Source organism: Nothobranchius furzeri, chromosome 12 (genome assembly GCF_043380555.1).
Source record: "Nothobranchius furzeri strain GRZ-AD chromosome 12, NfurGRZ-RIMD1, whole genome shotgun sequence".
Classification (NCBI taxonomy): domain Eukaryota; kingdom Metazoa; phylum Chordata; class Actinopteri; order Cyprinodontiformes; family Nothobranchiidae; genus Nothobranchius; species Nothobranchius furzeri.
This window is the reverse complement of record NC_091752.1, coordinates 19745676-19764754: the sequence shown is the minus strand read 5'-3', so window position 1 is coordinate 19764754 and position 19079 is coordinate 19745676. Positions and strand designations below refer to the sequence as shown.

Here is a 19079-nt window from a genome sequence, read left to right as displayed (position 1 = left end):
TGAGTTTTGCATAAAGTGTTGCCTTTAAGTCTTTAGGTTTCTGCTGGGATGAGTGAAGAGCTTTCTGATGTGGATTGTACTGCATCAGGAACTGATTGGCTGATGTTTAACTGTCAACAGTATCTGATGCATTGCCTTCAGCATCGAAAGAAACGTCACAAAACACCAACTCAGTTTACTATGTGGAACATGAAACTCGTTAATTGTTTTAATTAAAATGCTGTTTTTACCCTTTGGTGCATGAACACTTGTTTCAGTCAGTTTTTCCCCAATTAATTTTAGATTTTATTCCTTTTTTAACAAAGTGTGAGAAAAATCGTGTGATCTTGAGTCTTTCGTCACACTTTAATATATTCACTCTTAAGGACACACCCACATCAGGTTTATTTCTGGCTAAATTGGTTCTGGTGAGGAATAGGACCGAGGGGAAAGTTCTCTCATCTTCTTATCAGCGTTGGCTAAAATCCTCTTCTAATCTCAGTCAGACTTTGATTAACTTTACGTTTTATCTCCGTGTCTTTGTGTGTGTAGTTTGCCAAGTAAAATAAAGTTTCATTGAAGAATAAATTTGTACTTTCATTTTTCTGTGTCATCTATGCTAGTGCTAGTGTAATAGTGAGCTTTCAGGACAGTGAGGAGAAAATGCTTTTAAATGTCAACATTTCATGCTTTTGACCTTGCAAAATTTTAGATCGGTTTCTCATTAAGAAAGGTGGTTCCATGCAGAATCTGCCCACGAGCCTGCTTGTTCACACCCTCCTGAGTAGTCAGAAGGTCAGCATTAAAGGAGGTTGTGCCAAGACTCAATCCACTTATGTCAGCAAGCTGCTGGCGCGCACAAACACGCAACCCCTCGCCGTCTTTTCACCCCCTGAGAAATCCACAAACCCGTGCCAATTCCAACAGATGTTCCTTAAGCGAAGTCATCTTGTAAACAACATGAAATGGTTTACAGCTTAATGTAGTAGCCGCTAACAGAGCTTCTCTACAGGAGACTGATTACAGCACCTGCCAGTGGTGGAACAAGTCCTTCATTTTATTTTTTACTTAAGTAATAGTACAGAAAAAGGGGGGAAGAAATAAGGTAACACTTTACAATAAGGGTCACTTTTTAACGTTACTTAGTGCCTTATTAAGCATTACTAAACTATTAAATAAAGAATTAACAACTGTTTGATTATTAATGTTATTTTGTTTTGCATTACCAAACAGACACTCCCCCTTTGTCCTAACCTTAAGGACACTTAATACTTAACAATATCTGGAACATGAATAAATGAATCCTTTGTTTGTCAATGTTTAATATATAAGTAACATTAAGAAAGTAATCCTTTATTGTAAAGTATTAGCAAAAATGCTTAAGTAAAAGTTAAAGTATCCAAGGAATCTTTGACCTATGTATATGCTTTTTCAAAATGCTAATGAAAGTAGTTTTACTTTGACACTTCTTGGAAAATGTAATGGAGTAAAAAGAACAGATTACAGCTTTAAAATGTAGTGGAGTAAAGGTTAAAAGTCGGTCTTGAGAAAACTAATTCAGTAAAGTACAGATACAGAAAATTTGTACTTCAGCACTGTAATAAAGTACTTGTACCTTGTTACATTACTGGCACCTGCTACCACTCACACAACACACAAAACTGTGCAGAGTTCGCAAGAGCCAAAACAATCGTGCGTAAAACCCTTTTGTATCTAACGAAAAATCCCGCACTTGCTTGAATATAAGTTTTTATTTATTTTTATTTTTTGCTAATCTAATCCCCCAAATCACTTTTCATCAGGCTATAGAGGGAGCTGTGTTTTACTGTGTGAGGTCCAACCCCGGAGCTCAACCTGCCTGGTTTACACCCCCTCACCCCCCACCCCACCCCCGCACCCCGGTACCGTACTCACCGCATGTTCATCACAAGCTTGTTCGCAGTCAAACATTTCACGTCCACTGCGCAGTTTGAGAGGTATCAGCGAGATTTACGCACGTCCGGATCTGCAGCCACGGGAAGCGCCAGGATATCCGCAGGTAGCTGCAGGTATGTTGCCAAAGAGCCTCGGGACAAGAAAGCTGATCCGCTCAGCTTTCTTGTGCGTGCTGGCAGGGTGAGCAGTGATTAAATTTGAGTAAAAACCCCAAATATAAACTTTTCCCCTTTATTTTTATTGCTTGTCTTAATTACAAGTGTCTCTGTCCTGAGTACGATTGGATTAAAGTAATTATACTAATGCGCGTGAATCACTCAAAAATCACAAGTTTTGACATGTTTGCACAGCTGATTAACCCCTTCACGTCCCTGGCACCGATTGGCACTTTTTTACGCACGATTTTTACGCGTGTTACGCACGAATCCTTTTCGAAGAAAAACAACTGAGAAGAAATAAAAAATAGAAAAAATAACACTTGACTCGCTTGAAGTCGCACATTCAGCTGGAGCGCCGCCAACATAAACATCACATCAGCAGCGGGAGGTGTTGGGACTCGTTAGGCAATGCTATCAGTGATGTAATAGCCGGTATTAAAACTTGTAGGCTTGTCAGGCAGCAAAATTATCTTGCACGCTCTATCCACTCGGTCCGTCTGCGTCTTGTTGCAGTGCTTCTCCGACGATTGGTCGACATGTTGGGCTTCTGCGTGTGTCTTTGTGCGGTTTTCACACAGGTCCTCTCCCAGGAGACCGAGGAGCCCATCACCTACTCAGTGAGTGCGATCAGACTGTTTTTAACACGCGCTGGTGTGTTTACACCCGCACATTATACAGTGAAATAGAACGTATTTAGGATTTTCTGCATATTTTCCCACTCAGACGTGTGAATGTGTCCTTCACAGTGCACAGAGGGGTACACGTATGATAGAGTCAAAGAGCAGTGCAGAGGTGAGTCACTTACTTTGATGCAAGCTGTCATTTTTAAAAGCAAAACATCTGATTTCTTTTTTTTCCTCTCATTTCCGAGTCAGACATTGATGAGTGTGAGCTGTTAGAAGATGCCTGTAAAGGAGGGATGAAATGTGTGAACCACTTTGGTGGATACCTCTGCCTCCCCAAGAACGCAGTTATCTACGTTACTGTGGACCAGCCAGAGGAGAGGACACCACCTGAGCGGATACCCCAGGTTCCTGCTGTCCAACCAAACCAGCCTCAGCTCCCCCAGCAAAGCCTCACCATCCAGTGTGCGTCAGGTTTTACTGCGGATGAGCAGAACTACTGCAGAGGTATGCTCAGCTTCACATGGATTTTATGATGTGATGAGTTTTCATATAGCTTAGGATCAAAATAAACATTCCAGCTATTTATCCTGATGATGAACTCTAAACATCCCACATGGACACATGGATTGTGCTGCAGCTCCAATAGTCAATGATTTGGTTATTTCTGTCCACAGAATGACAATTATTTATTGAAAAGTAAAATACTGGCAGAAAATGACATTCTTTTCCTTAAGTGTATGGATATTTCTGTCGTGGGGCCAATTTTAATTTAAAACAAAAAACTAAATTTGTAAAGTGTTTCCTCATAGAAAAAGTTCTGCTGTTTTTTTATCGCATTTATAACCATTTTTAGACTGTAGAATGGGAATATACAATGAGAAACCTGCGCTTCCTTTCATTACACTCCAGTCATCACACACTGGTGAAATTCATTTCTGCAGTTGACCCATCTGATGTAGCTGTGGATGCGCTCGGGAACTATTTGGTGGTTTTACCCCCCAATCCAACCCGCTATCTGGTGTTTTTTGCCTTTCAGGAATTATGTATGATTTTTTAGTACTCTGTAATGTGATAGTCTAACCCTGTACTGTGATATTATTTAGGCTAAAGCCTAAATAATATCACAGTACAGGGTTATGCTTATATATAAGCATCAACGTTTTTGTTAAGCCCATCCCTCGTCCCACAGAGCCCCATACAATTTGAATTGAGAGCTGCTCATCATTAGCCACTAGCTTTAGACATCTGCGTACATACAGATGTCAATCACAGAGTGTGCACACACATTTGTGGACGTACCTAGACTGACAAGTACATCTTAAAAAAAACTATATCTATATATAAATTTATATAAATATATATATATATATATATATATACACATATATATAAACATATATATGTATGTATATATATGTTTATATATATACATACATACATATATATATATATATATATATATATATATATATATATATATATATATATATATACCGGGTATGGCAGTCCAAAATACATGTTTGGATATGCTGATCCATTTATTAAAGTAAAAAGGCAGAGAAAATAAAACCAAAACTCAAAGAATATTGATGCCTACACTATCCTGCACGGTCAAACGCTTGTCTCCAAAGCTACACACCTGTTGCTTGATTAGGTCACCTTTAACCTCTAAGTAGAGCCACTCCCAGAGTGCCCTCCGCAGTAATTGGCTCAAACAATATGTATATATATATATATATATATATATATATATATATATATATATATATATATATATATATATATATATATATATATATATATATAATGTGTGAATTATATTTGTTTTGCCACTTTTGGCCAGCGCATGCTCGAATGCAAGGCAGTGCTACTACCTGTAATTGTGGAAGTAGGGCGAAGGGCTTAAAGTGCAGTTTTCCACCTCCAGTTGTTCCCCTTTGAGAAAGAAAACTGCTTTAATGCAATTTTGCACATCCAAAACAAACTGTTTTGACCTTTTACACAAGTTATAATTAGACACAAGAATGTTACAAAGAAACAAATGCCACCAAGAGACTGGCAGCAGTATAAAATCTGAGTCCCGCCTCCTACATGTAAACAAATGGGACATCTTCAGTTGTTTTCCAGGTGTTAAATGATGTTCATTTAGTTAGTTCTATACCTGAAACATTATTTTCTAAAACAACTTTCTTTACAATGTTTTTTATGCTTTAACAGGACATTACAGCTTTACAATAATGTTATTCATTAAATGTTGCAGAATGCTGATTTAACATACAGCAGCAAAAGTTATTACATTTTCTGGATTTCTTTAATATTCCTCAAATTAGTTTTTTGTATCATAATACTATTTTTAAAGGTATTTAAATCAAAAGTTTTGCAAATGCAGTATTTGTAAGAAATAATAATTCTATGATTGACAGATGATAAAAAATAGGAGTTATTGGCTTATATGTTACAGTTGTTTGCCGTTACAGTTGTTTGCCGAAGATTTCATTTTCCTGTCAGAGAAGTTGAAAAACCTTTAAAACCGGCCTCATTTCTCGATGCATCTCAATCATGTCAACACAAAACATATGGTTCAAATGTTTGAGATGAAAAAATTTCTATATGAAAAACTTTTTTATTCATTCTCGTCCAACTGAAAGTTTTTAACATAATTCGCGAGGTTAAACCCTATAAATGTGGCTGCAGTTTGACTACAATGACTGCTGTGTCCTGCAGTGTACCAGCCAAAACGTTCGCTGGGGTGTTTTTTTCCCCTCTGAATATAATGCTTTGTTGCAGTTTTCCAGGTTCAGTGCCACAGCCTAGAATAACATATCTTTTGCAGAGCTGCGTAGGTATTCGATAATTTGTTGCTAACGACTTTAGAGCCTCAGTAAGCAGCAGTCCAGAGGTGAAGCGTTCATCCATCTGTTTGACAGTCACCAGCAGCTAAACTATGCATCGCTGCCAGATGTGTTGCAAGCTCCTCAGTCCTTCTTGCCGTGGTGTCCTGTTTTTTAAAGTCTTTGGTTGCTCACTGCGTGGTGTTTTTGGCTAGAGTTCAGCTTCTGTCTGAAATTCTTCTTATTTCGGGTGTTGAAGTGCTCTGCTTTGAGGGTCTGGGGGATCCAATGGAGAATTTTGTCGTACTGTGAGCTCACATGTAGCCTCTACGTGTTCTTGGGCCTCGCCAAGGTTGGGATTCTGTCAGACCCCGAGGACCAGGTGGGTGTGAGCTTGCGTTTAAACACGACGCTTTGATCCTCGAAATCAGGGAGTGGTTGAAAGATTCATTCTTTGTCTCCCAAACACACACACACACACACACACACACACACACACACACACACACACACACACACACACACACACACACTGATTCGGCTGCTGCTTTGTTCTACATAATCATCAGAGTGAATGGCTCTCTCTCTCACTCTGTGTGTGCGTGTGTAAGATAGTGAGGGGGCGAGAGAGAGAATGATCTGCAGAGCAGCTCTAATAATTTAAGGCATAGTGCATTAAAAAACACGTGCTCGTGGTTCCAAATCCCCTCTTGCCAAAAGGCAGAGGCGTGTGGTGAGGTTTGCGGTCACAGAGCCACAGTGTAAGTAACATATTTGATTTTACACCTGGGGCAAAGATATGTGAGCGCCGCTTTATGTGTTTCTCTGAATTGGAACCCAATTAGGTTTTATTGGAGTGTAAAACCTGGAAGCGCATCATTTAAAGTTACCACAGTTAAGCCGGCTTGGGTGAGTTGACTCACCAGCGTACCGTTTCAGAGCTAAACAAAGATAGACTGTTGCTGTCAGGGTTATTGCCTTGAGATGGCTGCAGTTGCAACTGCATGGCGTCTCGTGCTGTTATGTGGGCTTATGTTTGTGCTGGAGACTGATCTAATCTTTGTTTACTTCAGACTCCGGTTTCTCTGTCATTACCTTTAGCTCGCTACAATGAGCCGATTGTTCTTGGATGCAGGATTATCATGTCTTTATTTTTCATACCACAACGCTCGTTCTACACGGCTACATGTCTTGCTAGCAAAGGAATTCCCATTAACTTTCAGTAGGGGGAAACCTCAATGTATCAAATAGCGCTTACATCAGGCACCTTTCCTTGCTAGCTCACCACTGTGGAGGAGACCTAGTTTGCAGAGGCAGGTAGGGCAGAGGGGAGGATGAAAAACCACAGAAACAACCCGGCCAAGCCTCACCAGCACCAGGTTGTTAGCTGTTTTGGTGTAAGGCAAGAGGTAGAAAGTTTAGTAAAAAAAAAAAATAAAGGAAGCCAAATAAAACAAAAACACTCTTAGTTTTTTATTCTGATTAGAAGCAAAACAAACCACAAAACTTGATGATGTTCTTTTGATTGCAGCTTGAGTTCGCCTTTCCATGGAGCAATAAAAGTCATTTGGCTTTCGAGTGTGAACAGGAGTGTGTGTCGTTGTAGTGACACACACACACAGGAAGCTGGCACCGTCCTCTACCCACACGGTGAAACTACCAAGCCTCACTTAATGTGTGACGGCTTAATGATTCCTCATATTTTCATGACCTCTACCCTCCTCTTCATCCGTCGTGCACACACACACTAATTGATACTCACAAGAGGTTTGCAGTGTTCCAAGATGAGATCATATCCTTCTAGAAATGAAGGTTGTCCATCAAAGGTTGTATGTCCATCAACAAATCCCAAGAAATGTAGAAGGGAAACTTAGGACCTGTACACAACAAATTAAGATATTTTCCTACAATTTGGCATGTGAGAAAGTGAAGATAGACACACCAAAAACATCCATTCATTTTCGTCTGCTTATCCGGAATCGGGTTCCGGGGCAGCAGTCTAAGTAGGGAGGCCCAGACTTCCCTCTCCCCAGCCACTTGGGCCAGCTCCTCTGGGTGAATCCTAAGGCGTTCCCTGGCCAGCTGAGAGACATAGTCCCTCCAGTGTGTCCTGGGTTTTTCTTTAGGTCTCCCACCAATTGGACATGCCCAGAAAACCTCACCAGGGAGGTGCCCATGGAGGCATCCTAACTAGATACCTGAACCACCTCGACTGGCTCCTCCTGATGTGGAGGAGCAGCGGGTTTACTTCGAGCCCCTCCCAGATGATAGAGCTTCTTACCTTATCTCTAAGGGAGAGCCCAGACACCCTGTGGAAAAAATTCACTTTGGCCACTTGTATTCTGATCTTATTCTTACGGTCACTACCCAAAGGTTGTAACCATAGGTGAGGGTAGGAATGTTGATTGACCGGTAAATGGAGTAATTTGCTTGCCAGCTCAGCTTTCTCTTCACCATGACAGACCGGTACAACGCCCACATCACATGCAGCACCAATCAGCCTATCAATCTCGCTTTCCATCTTTCCCTCACTCGTGAACAAGACCCTGAAATACTTAAACTCCTCAACTTGAGGCAGGACCTCATCCCTGACCCGGAGAAGACATTCTACCCTTTTCCGACTAAAGACCATGGTCTCGGATTTAGAGGAGCTGATTCTCATCCCAGCTGCTTCACATTTGGCTGAGAACCGCTCCAGTGAAAGCCGGAGATCACGTTCTGATGAAGCCACCAGGACCACATCATCTGCAAAAAGCAGAGACCTGATCCTCAGGCCACCAAAACAGATCCCCTCAACACCGTGGCTGCACCTAGAAATCCTGTCCATAAAGGTTATGAACAGAATCAGTGTCAAAGGGCAGCCTTGGCAGAGTCCAACTCTCGCCCAACGAGCTCGACTTACTGTCGGCAATGCAGACCAAGCTCTGACACTGGTCATACCTAACAGCCTGTGTCAGAGGGCCTGGCACCCCATACTCCCGAAGTACCCCCCAAAGGGCCCGCCGAGGGAACAATACCTTCTCCAAATCCACAAAAATCATGTAGATTGGTTGGGCGAACTCCCACGCTCCCTTCAGTTTATGTTCCAGTCATTAGTCATTTATGTTTCACTATTGTAGTAATTCTTGCATTTTTTAATGAAAAAAGTAACTAAGTAGTTATTTTTCTTGGTAATTAGTTACTTTTATAATCTCGTAACTCGGTAAGTAACTGAGTTACTTTTTTGACAAAGTAATTAGTAACTGTAACTAATTACTTTTTAAAGTAACGTTCCCAACACTGCTGGTCCAGTGTTCCACATTGCTCCTCCTGAATCTTTCTAAAACATCTCTATTTTCAGTGAGTTTTAAGCCTTCAAAGTCCACCATGTTGTGCTCTTCTCCCCACAAGCTTTGTCTCCACCTCAGCTGCCTTTTTATTTTTCATCTCCAAATTAGATACTCGTGCTCTGCTGTGCCGGACATGAAGCAACATGCCGTTCCTGTTTACCTGTCTGGTTCCTTCAGGTCATCTAGGCTACAGCCACCTACATGCCTGACTCGTTTCAGCTTCGTTTTGATGCTCCTCACCTGCGTTGGATGGAAATCTCGCCTAAATATTTCTGTTAAGGCCTGTTAAGCCCTCTGTGACAGAAAACGTGTGTACTTTTCCGAAACAAGGCAGGGCTCGTGCAATAACATTTTTCCACACAGATGCAATGCACTTGGGAGGAATATCTCTGGAATGTCAGCGGTGGTTGTTTTTTTTCCCATTTGCTCCCAGTTTTTTTCGTGATGGTAGGGATTACTCACCACCATCACAGATAAGCATCTGATCGATCCGAGAGAGGCAGCAATGCAGAGAGCAGAACAAACGGCTGTAAAGCTCAAACCGTCAGCAGCCTTCACATTTTGACCTTTACAGCTAATTCTCAACAGTTGTTGCTGCTGTCTCATTCTGGAGTTTGTATCTAACAAAGCAAAGGTCATTCATGAAACTTCTCTGATCTATAAACATTGTGAGCTTACAAACAAGAAGTTGAATGGATTCAGGTGATGATGGATGGAGCACTTGATGCAGAAAGATTTCTCGGATCACCTTACATATTGGTGTCCAAGCCGTGTATTCTGCTGGTCCTGAGATGGAAGACTTGCCCCGTCCTGCATCAATTTGTCTTCACACGCAGCCGTAAAAGTGCCCTGTGATTTTGATGTTCAGCTCATTGCACCTGTTGCTCTGCAGCTTCAGCTGCAACAACAATCAAGCCTTTGAATTTTAGATGTTCACCAGAGTTGGCAGCTTTGGGCTTTTCTGGTCGCAGTCTCACTGAGGTCTCTGCGCTCTGGGGCAGCTCCTGGATCTCTGAGACTTGGAGCTCCCTCCATCTCCTACGCATCTTTGGGGCGCAGATCTGTGGCCCCTCACACTCTCTATTGGACGCTCCTATAGAGAAACCTTACGTATACAAGCGCGTGTACACACACAGGTGCTCACATGGTGCTCTCATAAGTATGGACTTGGGCGTTTTCAACACATGTCGGCTGTGGTTGGCACTAAATGCACTGTGATTTATTATCGTGATTATTCAGTAAAACAATGTTGATTTTATATTTCCTTATCAGGTTGACGCAGTGATAGTTTGCTTCTGTTGTATTGTTGTGTGTCCCTTTCTTCAGGTCTAGAAGCAGACTCTTGTTTATCATCGATTGTTTGTTTTTGTGGACCCCCTCCCCCCCTCCTTTTGTCTCTTCCTTTCTCTTTCACCTCTGTGTCCGTGTCTGGTCGGAATAACAAGCATTCAAAAACAACAACAATAAAGTTTTAAGTAGCAGGTGTGACATTAAAAGCAGAAGCTTTGATGCTCCACCTGAGAGTAAATCTGTAAGGCCTGTCACAAGCATTCAGACATCAATGCTGCATGGTGGCGCAGTGGTTAGCACTGTTGCCTCGCAGCACGAAGGTCGCAGGTTCAAAACTCGCCTTTCTGCGTGGAGTTGCGTGTTCTCCCCATGCATGCGTGGGTTTTCTCCGGGTACTCCGGTTTCCCCCACAGATCACAACATGCCCTATAGGTTAAAAAATAATTGTTGTAAGTCGCTTTGGGTAAAAGCGTCTGCTAAGCACATAAACATAAACATCAATTCTGTTTGCTTCACAGCCAGACAGGACACGGACAAAAAAAAGGTTTGGCAGCTTTGCTCCGCCCTGGATTGTAAGAAAATTCACCATGCTGGGTATTCATTTGTGAACCTAAATTTGCTGAAGCAATCAGGATAGCAGGATTTAAATCCATCATCTTAGTATGGATTGTCATCAAGAAACAGTGACGTTTTGTAAATTTAAATCAAAACTGAATGCAATTGTTAAAGGGGTGGTTGTTTTTTTGTTTTTCGTAATGATCGGTCTATGAGTTTGTCAGGCAGGCTGAACATGAAAACAGTCTCCTACACCTATCTCATGCCTTAGCTTTTGATAGAAAATATCCACACAGGTCTACGTCACACTGTGAATTAACATTCATGGACTCACTGATCTTGACTCAGGACGGGAAAGGCTGCTGTTGTTTTAAAGTCCGGAAATCAGCAGCACACGTCTCGGCTAGTTTAAGCTAACCATTAGCATTAGCAACCTCACCACACAGCAGAAACTCCTCCAGGCTTGTGTTATTTGTAAAGATAAAGCATCGACGTTGAAGGTCAGTGGTAGAGTCACATTGCTGTTATCCAAATGAGAGATGTCCAAATATCAGGAAATAAGACTCCAAAACCTGCCGTCTGAAGCTCAGCTGTGATGTGAGCAACTTTTAGATCCTAGAAATGGTGCACCGATATATATTTTTTCCCCCGCAGGAATGACTCAGAAGGCATTTATTGCTAATAGAGACCACTGCAAATGTACGGATCAAATGAGGGACCAACTCCTTTAAGTATATAAAGTATATAAATTTCCCATTTAAATTAATCAAAAAGGCAAGGCATTCTGGCTTCCCACATTTGAGTTTTTAAGAATGCAGTGTAAAACTAAATTCAAATCAAATTACAAAATTATTTTTTCAGACACTTGTAACAACTTTTAAACCTGCACGAGTCATATTTGGCATTTGATGTATTAAAAAAATTCTAGCACGTGTCTGCCTTTCAAAATGTCTAGTTATATTTTGCATTCGCAATGTGATTATAAACTGTAGTTCAATCTCATTTCATTTGTGAAATCCTCCTGTAGTTGTGTCATGTTTCCCTCACTTCGGACTTGGGAAGGATTCCAGACATGTTGGCTGTTAAAATTGTGACTATTTTCATAGAATATATATTTGAGGTGTTTAAAATTCATTCAACACAAAAGGAAATATAAAACCCACACAACTCTGGACATTCTGTAAATTCCCTTGGGAATGCTGTTGCTGCGTAGCCAAGCAAGCCACCCTTTATGTGTAAATGTAAAGCCCGTTTCTCAGTTATGCGTACTTGTTTGAACTTGTGTACTCTTGTCCTTGTGAAACGTCATCAACACAGGCCCAAGTACCGTTCCAATCCTAAGTGCGTCTCATGGAAAGTTTGCTCAAAGTTCCAAGATGTATTCTTGCTCCACCCATTGTATGGAGGATGCATCAATGCATCCTTCTGCGAACTTGGGACAGCAACGTATCCCCTAAAGCAGTCAATTTTTATCAGTTTTAATCAAAAGTGGACCAAATATTATACAATATATTGTAATAATTGTTTTTTTTAGTTTAAGGGGCAAACTAGACTTTTATTTTTATGTCAGGTTGTTTTTTTTAACCATAGCAACAAGCAACTGAGTACGGTTCTATTCCTAATTCCGTCCTCTTCCTACCCTTCCTTGGTAGAGCAGACTTTCTGCTGTACTTGCCAAGTACAAAACAACATACTAGCGTACTTTGGTATTGAGAAGTGGCCATAGTCTGACCATGCCCAGCGAACATTTGGACGTTTAATGACCATTGAAACAACGTCAAACCAACACATCCCGTCATGGTTGAAAAATAGTTCCAAAATGAAAGTTGAACCGACGTCTTTCCTGGCTGGGACAAAAACGTCTTTCAGCGCCTCTCTTTTCGACCTTTAATAATTGAAATTTAGGCTTTTTATTGCTGTATTAATGTAAAAAATACATCGTTATTATAAAAAAGAGAGGTGTTATTGGGAGGAACGGCCCCCCGATCTGAATTCGAGAGGTGTTTTGTTATTGGACTTCTGTGCCAGTCATGGATTGTCCATAATGAACACCATGTTCAGACATAAAGGTGTCCATATGTGCTCTTGGCACCAGGATACCTTAGGTTGCAGGTCGATGATCGACTTTGTTGTTGTTTCAACTGACCTGCGGCTGCATGTCTTGAACACTTGGGTGAAGAAAGGGGTAGAGCTGTAAACTGTCCACTACCTGGTGGTGAGTTGGCTCAGATAGTGGGGGAGGATGCCGGTCAGACCAGGCAGGCCCAAACGTATCGCAAGAGTCTGCTGGGAACGTCTAGCAGAGTCTCCTGTCAGAAGGAGCTTCAATTCCCACCTCCGAAAGAACTTCCAAAATGTTCCGAGGGAGGCGGGGGACATTGAGTCTAAATGGACTCTGTTCCGTGTCTCCATTGTTGAGGCAGCCGACCGGAGATGTGGTTGCAGGATCGTCGGTGCCTGTTGTGGTGGCAACCCCTGAACCCACTGGTGGACACCGGCGGTTAGGGATGCTGTCAAGCTGAAGCAAGAGTCCTACCAGGTCTTTTTGGCCTGTGGGACTCCAGAGGCTGCTGACAGGTACCGGCAGTCGAAGCGGAATGCAGCTCGTGTGGTCACCGAGGCAAAAACCCGGGCATGGGAGGAGTTCGGTGAGACCATGGAGCAAGACGTTCGTACAGCTTCGAGGAGATGCTGGTCCACTATCCGGCGCCTCAGGGGAGGGGGGGGGGGGCAGTGGGTTACCAGCACTATCTATAGTGGGGATGGTGTGCTGCTGACCTCTACTCAGGACATTGTGGATTGGTGGGCAGAAGACTTCGAAGACCTCCTCAATCCCTCCGACACGTCTTCCAGTGAGGAAGCAAAGTCTGGGGACTTTGGGTTAATCTCTGGTGTTGATGTCACTGAGGTGGTTAAAAATCTCCTCTGTGGCAAGGCTCAGGGGGTGGATGAGATCCGCCCGGAAACCCTTAAGGCTTTGGATGTTGTGGGGCTGTGTTGGCTGACGCTGCTCTGTAATATTGCGTGGACATCGGGGGCAGACCCACTGGACTGGCAGACCGGGGTGGTGGTCCTCTTATTTAAAAAGGGGGACCGCAGGGTGTGTTCCAACTACAGGGGGATCACACTCCTGAGCCTTCCTGGTAAGCTCTATTCAGGGGTTCTGGAGAGGAGGGTCCATCGGATTGTTGAACCTCAGATTCAGGAGGAGCAATGTGGTTTTCGTCCTGGCCGTGGAACACTGGACCAGCTCTATACCCTTAGGGGGATCCTGGAGGGTGCGTGGGAATTTGCCCAACCATGTGTTTTGTGGATTTGGAGAAGGCATTTGACTGCGTCCCTCGGGGGGCCCTGTGGGGGGTACTCCGGGAGTATGAGGTACCAGGCCCTCTGATACGGGCTGTTAGGTCCCTGTGTGACCAGTGTCAGAGCTTGGTCTGCATTGCCGGCAGTAAGTCAGGCTCGTTCCCAGTGAGAGTTGGACTCCGCCAAGGCTGCCCTTTATCACCGATTCTGTTCATAACCTTTATAGACAGGATTTCTAGTTGCAGCCAAGATGTAGAGGGAATCCGTTTTGGTGGCCTGAGGATCAAGTCTCTGCTTTTTGCAGATGATGTGGTCCTGTTGGCTTCATCAGAACGTGATCTTCAGCTTTCGCTGGAGCGGTTCGCAGGCAAGTGTGAAGCAGCTGGGATGAGAATCAGCTCCTCTAAATCTGAGACCATGGTCTTGATTCGGAAAAGGGTAGAATGTCTTCTCCGGGTTAGGGATGAGGTCCTGCCCCAAGTGGAGGAGTTTAAGTATCTCGGGGTCTTGTTCACGAGTGAGGGAAAACTGGAGCGTGAGATCGATAGGTGGATTGGTGCTGCATCTACAGTGATGCAGGCGTTGTACCGGTCTGTCGTGGTGAAGAGAGAGCTGAGTCAGAAGGCGAACTACGTTCCTACCCTCACCTATGGTAATGAGCTTTGGGTAGTGACCGAAAGATTGAGATCGCGGATACCAGCGGTCGAAATGAGTTTTCTCCGAAGAGTGGCTGGGCTCTCCCTTAGAGATAGAATGAGACGCAGAAGGTCATTCAGGAGGGGCTAGGAGTAGACCTGCTGCTCCTCCACATCGAGAGGAGCCAGTTGAGATGGCTCGGGCATCTGGTCAGGATGCCTCCTGGACTCCTCCCTGGTAAGGTTTTCCAGGCACGTCCAACCAGGAGGAGACCTAAAGGTAGACCCAGGACACGGTGGAAGGACCATGCCTCTCACCTGGCCAGGGAATGCCTTGGGATTCCCCCGGAGGAGCTGGCCCAAGTGGCTGGGAAGAGGGAAGTCTGGGTCTCTCGCCTTAGGCTACTGCCCCTGCGACCCGACTCCAGATAAGCGGATGAAAATGGATGGATGGATGGAGTTACATCTGGTTCACAGCATGCTCCATGTTGAACTACATTTAACAAGATGTCAAAATAATGTAACCCTAGAAAACTGTAGACATAAATGTATCTGAATTAATTCTTAGGAAATAGTTACATATCAGTTACATATTTTTTTACCAACTTAAGCCATCCTACGGTGACAGTTTTTGGCCGTGGACCAATATTTGCTGGGATGCCTTTTGTTGAACTATATGTAAATAACTGGCAAGATAACACTTGTACATGTAACTGTAGACATTTACAAATACATCTGAATGGATTTTTAGGAAAATTTTTGTTGCAATTTTTTTTTTACCACATAAAGCCGGTGCCGGTACTAGATCTGCTCGGGGTCCTGCGTCTGCAAATTACATCAGATGATTGGCTGAACGTAAGACACAGAAATTACGATACCACGTTCATAAAAGTTACGTTAGCACATTGACAATGATGATTTTGATTGGTCAGAACAAATTTATGGTTGTAATCTTAGCGGTTGTAGTCCTGAAGTTCAAAGATCAAGACTTGTTGGAGAAAATATGTTTGAATTTCTAAAGGAAGAGTAAAATAAAAGCAAAGATATCAACTCATAAACGGTGACCCTCAAAAGCTCTTGATTTTGACGAAACGGGGCCAAAATAAAATATGAGAACTTTATTGAAAAGACACCAAGCAACATTTTGAATGAATGAATGAATAAATGTATTTACATAACAAGTAAGGAAATAAACAGATGAATTCCACATTAATACAAACAGATATGACCTCACATTTAAGAACTGTTGTCTTTTTTGGCAGTCTGATGTTGGTTTTATGTAGTTTCACATTCTTTACAGAACAAAGATAATATGGTGTTTTATTAACAAATTACATTTATAAAGAAAACATTTAGGTGGTAACAAACAAGAATTAAATAACAAAACTGCTGATCTCTTTACAAAACATGTGTGAAACCTGAGTGGATCTGCCGGAATGTGACATCATCAGAAGGCGCAGGACCCTGAGCCGTTCTGGTATCGACACCGTGCTACCAAGACCATTTTTGGGTCACTGCCCGGCAGCTGCATTGCCCCTGGGCGGGTCTGGGTGGGCGCCTGGGGGCTCAGGGTGTGGGAGTGGCTGGCCCCTTGGGGGATCTGGGCAGGGCCTTGGGGGTCGGGTCCTGACATGTATGCTGCCGGGGAGAAGGCAGGAACATGCGGCAGTGCCTGGCTCAGGTTCAGGGGCCTCAGGTAGACCTTGGCTGTCCCATCACAGGGGAGGGGGAAGTCCAGGAGGGGGAGGACCCAACCTTACCTGGATGTCCTATGTCTTATATAATCTGGAAGTTGTGCAAATGCAGGGACGGGCGTAGATATTATGCTGGGGTGGGGCTGGGTTGGTGCCCTCGGACTCCGTGAGGCTCTGTGATGCTGCTGCTTTGGGCCCTGGCAGGATGGGCTGGGGGTCTCCATGCCCTGGGTGGCATTTTGACAACAGAGGTGTCTATTGGGGCCAGTGGGGGAGCTGGCTCCCTGGAGGGCTAAGCCCAACCAGCCATTCCTCCCCATCCCCACATATTTCTCTCCTCCTGCTCCCTCACATCATCACACAAACATGCACATAGGACCTTGGAAGTGGACAAGTCAGGGAGTGTGGGTATGGACCCCATTTCCGCAGTTCTGTGGCAACCTGCCCCCCAATTTTATTTGCACCTTAAACACTTCCACCAACGACATTCCACGCAAACACACACTTAAGGCCTTGGGAGTGAGCACATTCAATGGCATTTGGCAAGGGGATCTTTCAGCCTCGTCCCAAGTGCCGGTGCCCACTTCCAATTTTAAACTGCACTTAGACACTGAGGGCTGTGGGTGCTAGTGGGGTGGTGTGGTGGCATCAGCTGGCATTGGCCAGAAGATGCCCGCACTGCCCGCTCACCACAGCCATGGAATACACCTCATCAACACTCACTAACACCATATTGGAGCAGGCGGAGGGAGACTAGGGGGTCTTAGCACACCTCTGTTGTCGCTTGGCTTCCTGGGGCTGGAAGCTAGGAGGGAGATCTGGCAGTCCGGTTGGGGTGTGGGGTGGTGGGTTGATGTGCTCAGCGTTGGGCGGGGGAGCCTGCTCATCAGCACCCCAGCAGAAAGGGTTGAACTCTGGGAAACAGTAATGGTTGTACCCCATGTGCAGCAATACCGGGACCAGAGTGAATAGGGTTTGTATGGGGAGCATGAGTGGGTGTCCGGCATGCATTTTTGTAAGTCTTTGGTTGTATGTGTATGTGTGAGCATAAGGGAGGGAGTCTGTGACTGTGCTTGTGTATGACTGTATATGTCAGGTGGGGCCTTTGACTCCTCCCTTCTCCTGGGACTTCTTTTGATGATATAGATCTTCGTCTCCCCTCTCCCTGCCACACCTGGTGTGGAGTGTGGTGCCTTGGTCTGCCTGAGTGTTCGTGGCTCCCGGATCAGGGGGTTTAAGGTTTTTGGCGTCTGCCTGATCAATCCCGGTGGCAGCCTGGTGGGGTCTGGGTCCATGGGCTCTGCTGGGTCTCCGGCGGGGATGGTCGCCCCTGGTTCCTGGGTCTCTGGGTCCTGGGCTCGGCTGGCTAGGGGGTGGGAGGCTGTGGGCGGGCCTGTGGGTTTGCCGCCGATATCTCCCAGGACTCTGCTGGCTGCTGGTTGTGGTCCCCCTTTCTGCAGGTCTAGAAGCAGACTCTTGTTTATTTTTGTGTTCCAAACGGTCTCTGCATGCAAATGGACAGCGCTAGGACCAATCATAACAACGAACAATGTGACATATTCATAATGATGGAAATCAGACAATGGGGCAGTCTGCCATACACCGTCAAAGAAGAAGAAGAAACCTAAGTCTGGATTTTCCAAAGTTGATCCCAAAGCTGGCATCTTTGCAGTTTTGCTCCATCCCTCTGCCATCATTGTAAAAAAAAGCAATAGCTCTGTCATGGCGGTGCTAAGTCAGTCCAACGTCATTCTACAGACATAAAGCACTGCGATGGGCCGACATAAATTTAGCCAAACCAGTGTTAGGCCTGCTGAGGCTACAAAGGAGCACGGCTAGAACAACCATCGTCGTTGTCTTCCTCTTCCTCCACTTATCCGAGTCCGGGTCGCAGAGGCAGCATCCCAACTAGGGAGCTCCAGACCGTCCTCTCCCCATCCACCTCCACCAGTTCCTCCTGCAGGACCCCAAGGCGTTCCCGGACCAGATTGGAGATGTAACCTCTCCAACGTGTCCTGGGTCGACCCGGGGGCCTCCTGCAGGGAGGCGTCCAGGAGGCATCCTGATCAGATGCCCAAACCACCTCAACTGACTCCTTTCGATCTGGAGGAGCAGCGGTTCTACTCCGAGTCCCTCCCGAATCTCCGAGCTCCTCACCCTAATTCTGAGGCTGAGCCCGGCCACCCTACGGAGAAAACTCATTTTGGCCGCTTGTATTTGTGATCTCGTTCTTTCGGTCATTACCCAAAGCTCATGACCATAGGTGAGGATTGGGACATAGATCGACCGGTAAATCGAGAGCCTGGCTTTCTGACTCAGCTCCCTCTTCACCACGACAGATCGGCTCAGCGTCCGCATCACTGCAGACGATGAACCAATCCGCCTGTTGATCTCCTGATCCCTCCTACCCTCACTCGTGAACAAGACCACGAGACACGTAAACTCCTCCACTTGAGGTAGGACCTCTCTCTCGACCCGGAGTTGGCAAGCCACCCTTTCCTGGTCGAGAACCATGGTCTCAGATTTGGAAGTGCTTATCCTCATCCCAGTCGCTTCACACTCGGCCACGAACCTACCCAGAAATGGCTGAAGGTCAGAGCTGGATGAAGCTAGGAGGACCACATAATCCGCAAAAAGCAGAGACGAGATTCTCCTGCCACCAAACTCGACATACTCCATACCACAGCTGCGCCTAGAAATTCTATCCATAAAGGTTATGAACAGAACCGGTGACAAAGGGC

The 19079-nt window shown here is 44.7% G+C and overlaps 1 protein-coding gene across 2 annotated transcripts in view; it reads left to right on the top strand.

Annotated features, from left to right (window-relative positions):
- Positions 1–1894: 1894 nt before the first annotated feature.
- The window catches only part of efemp1 (EGF containing fibulin extracellular matrix protein 1), a 33101-nt gene continuing 15916 nt past the window's right edge, over positions 1895–19079 (top strand). The window contains exons 1-4 of one of the 2 annotated variants that reach the window (XM_015944412.3): positions 1895–2027; positions 2586–2689; positions 2819–2864; positions 2948–3202. In XM_015944412.3, the coding sequence (XP_015799898.1) occupies positions 2609–2689; positions 2819–2864; positions 2948–3202 (382 nt within the window). In that variant the 5' untranslated portion in view covers positions 1895–2027; positions 2586–2608. The remainder of the gene's footprint in view (positions 2028–2585; positions 2690–2818; positions 2865–2947; positions 3203–19079) is intronic. The other variant, XM_070542391.1, reaches the window with a different exon arrangement.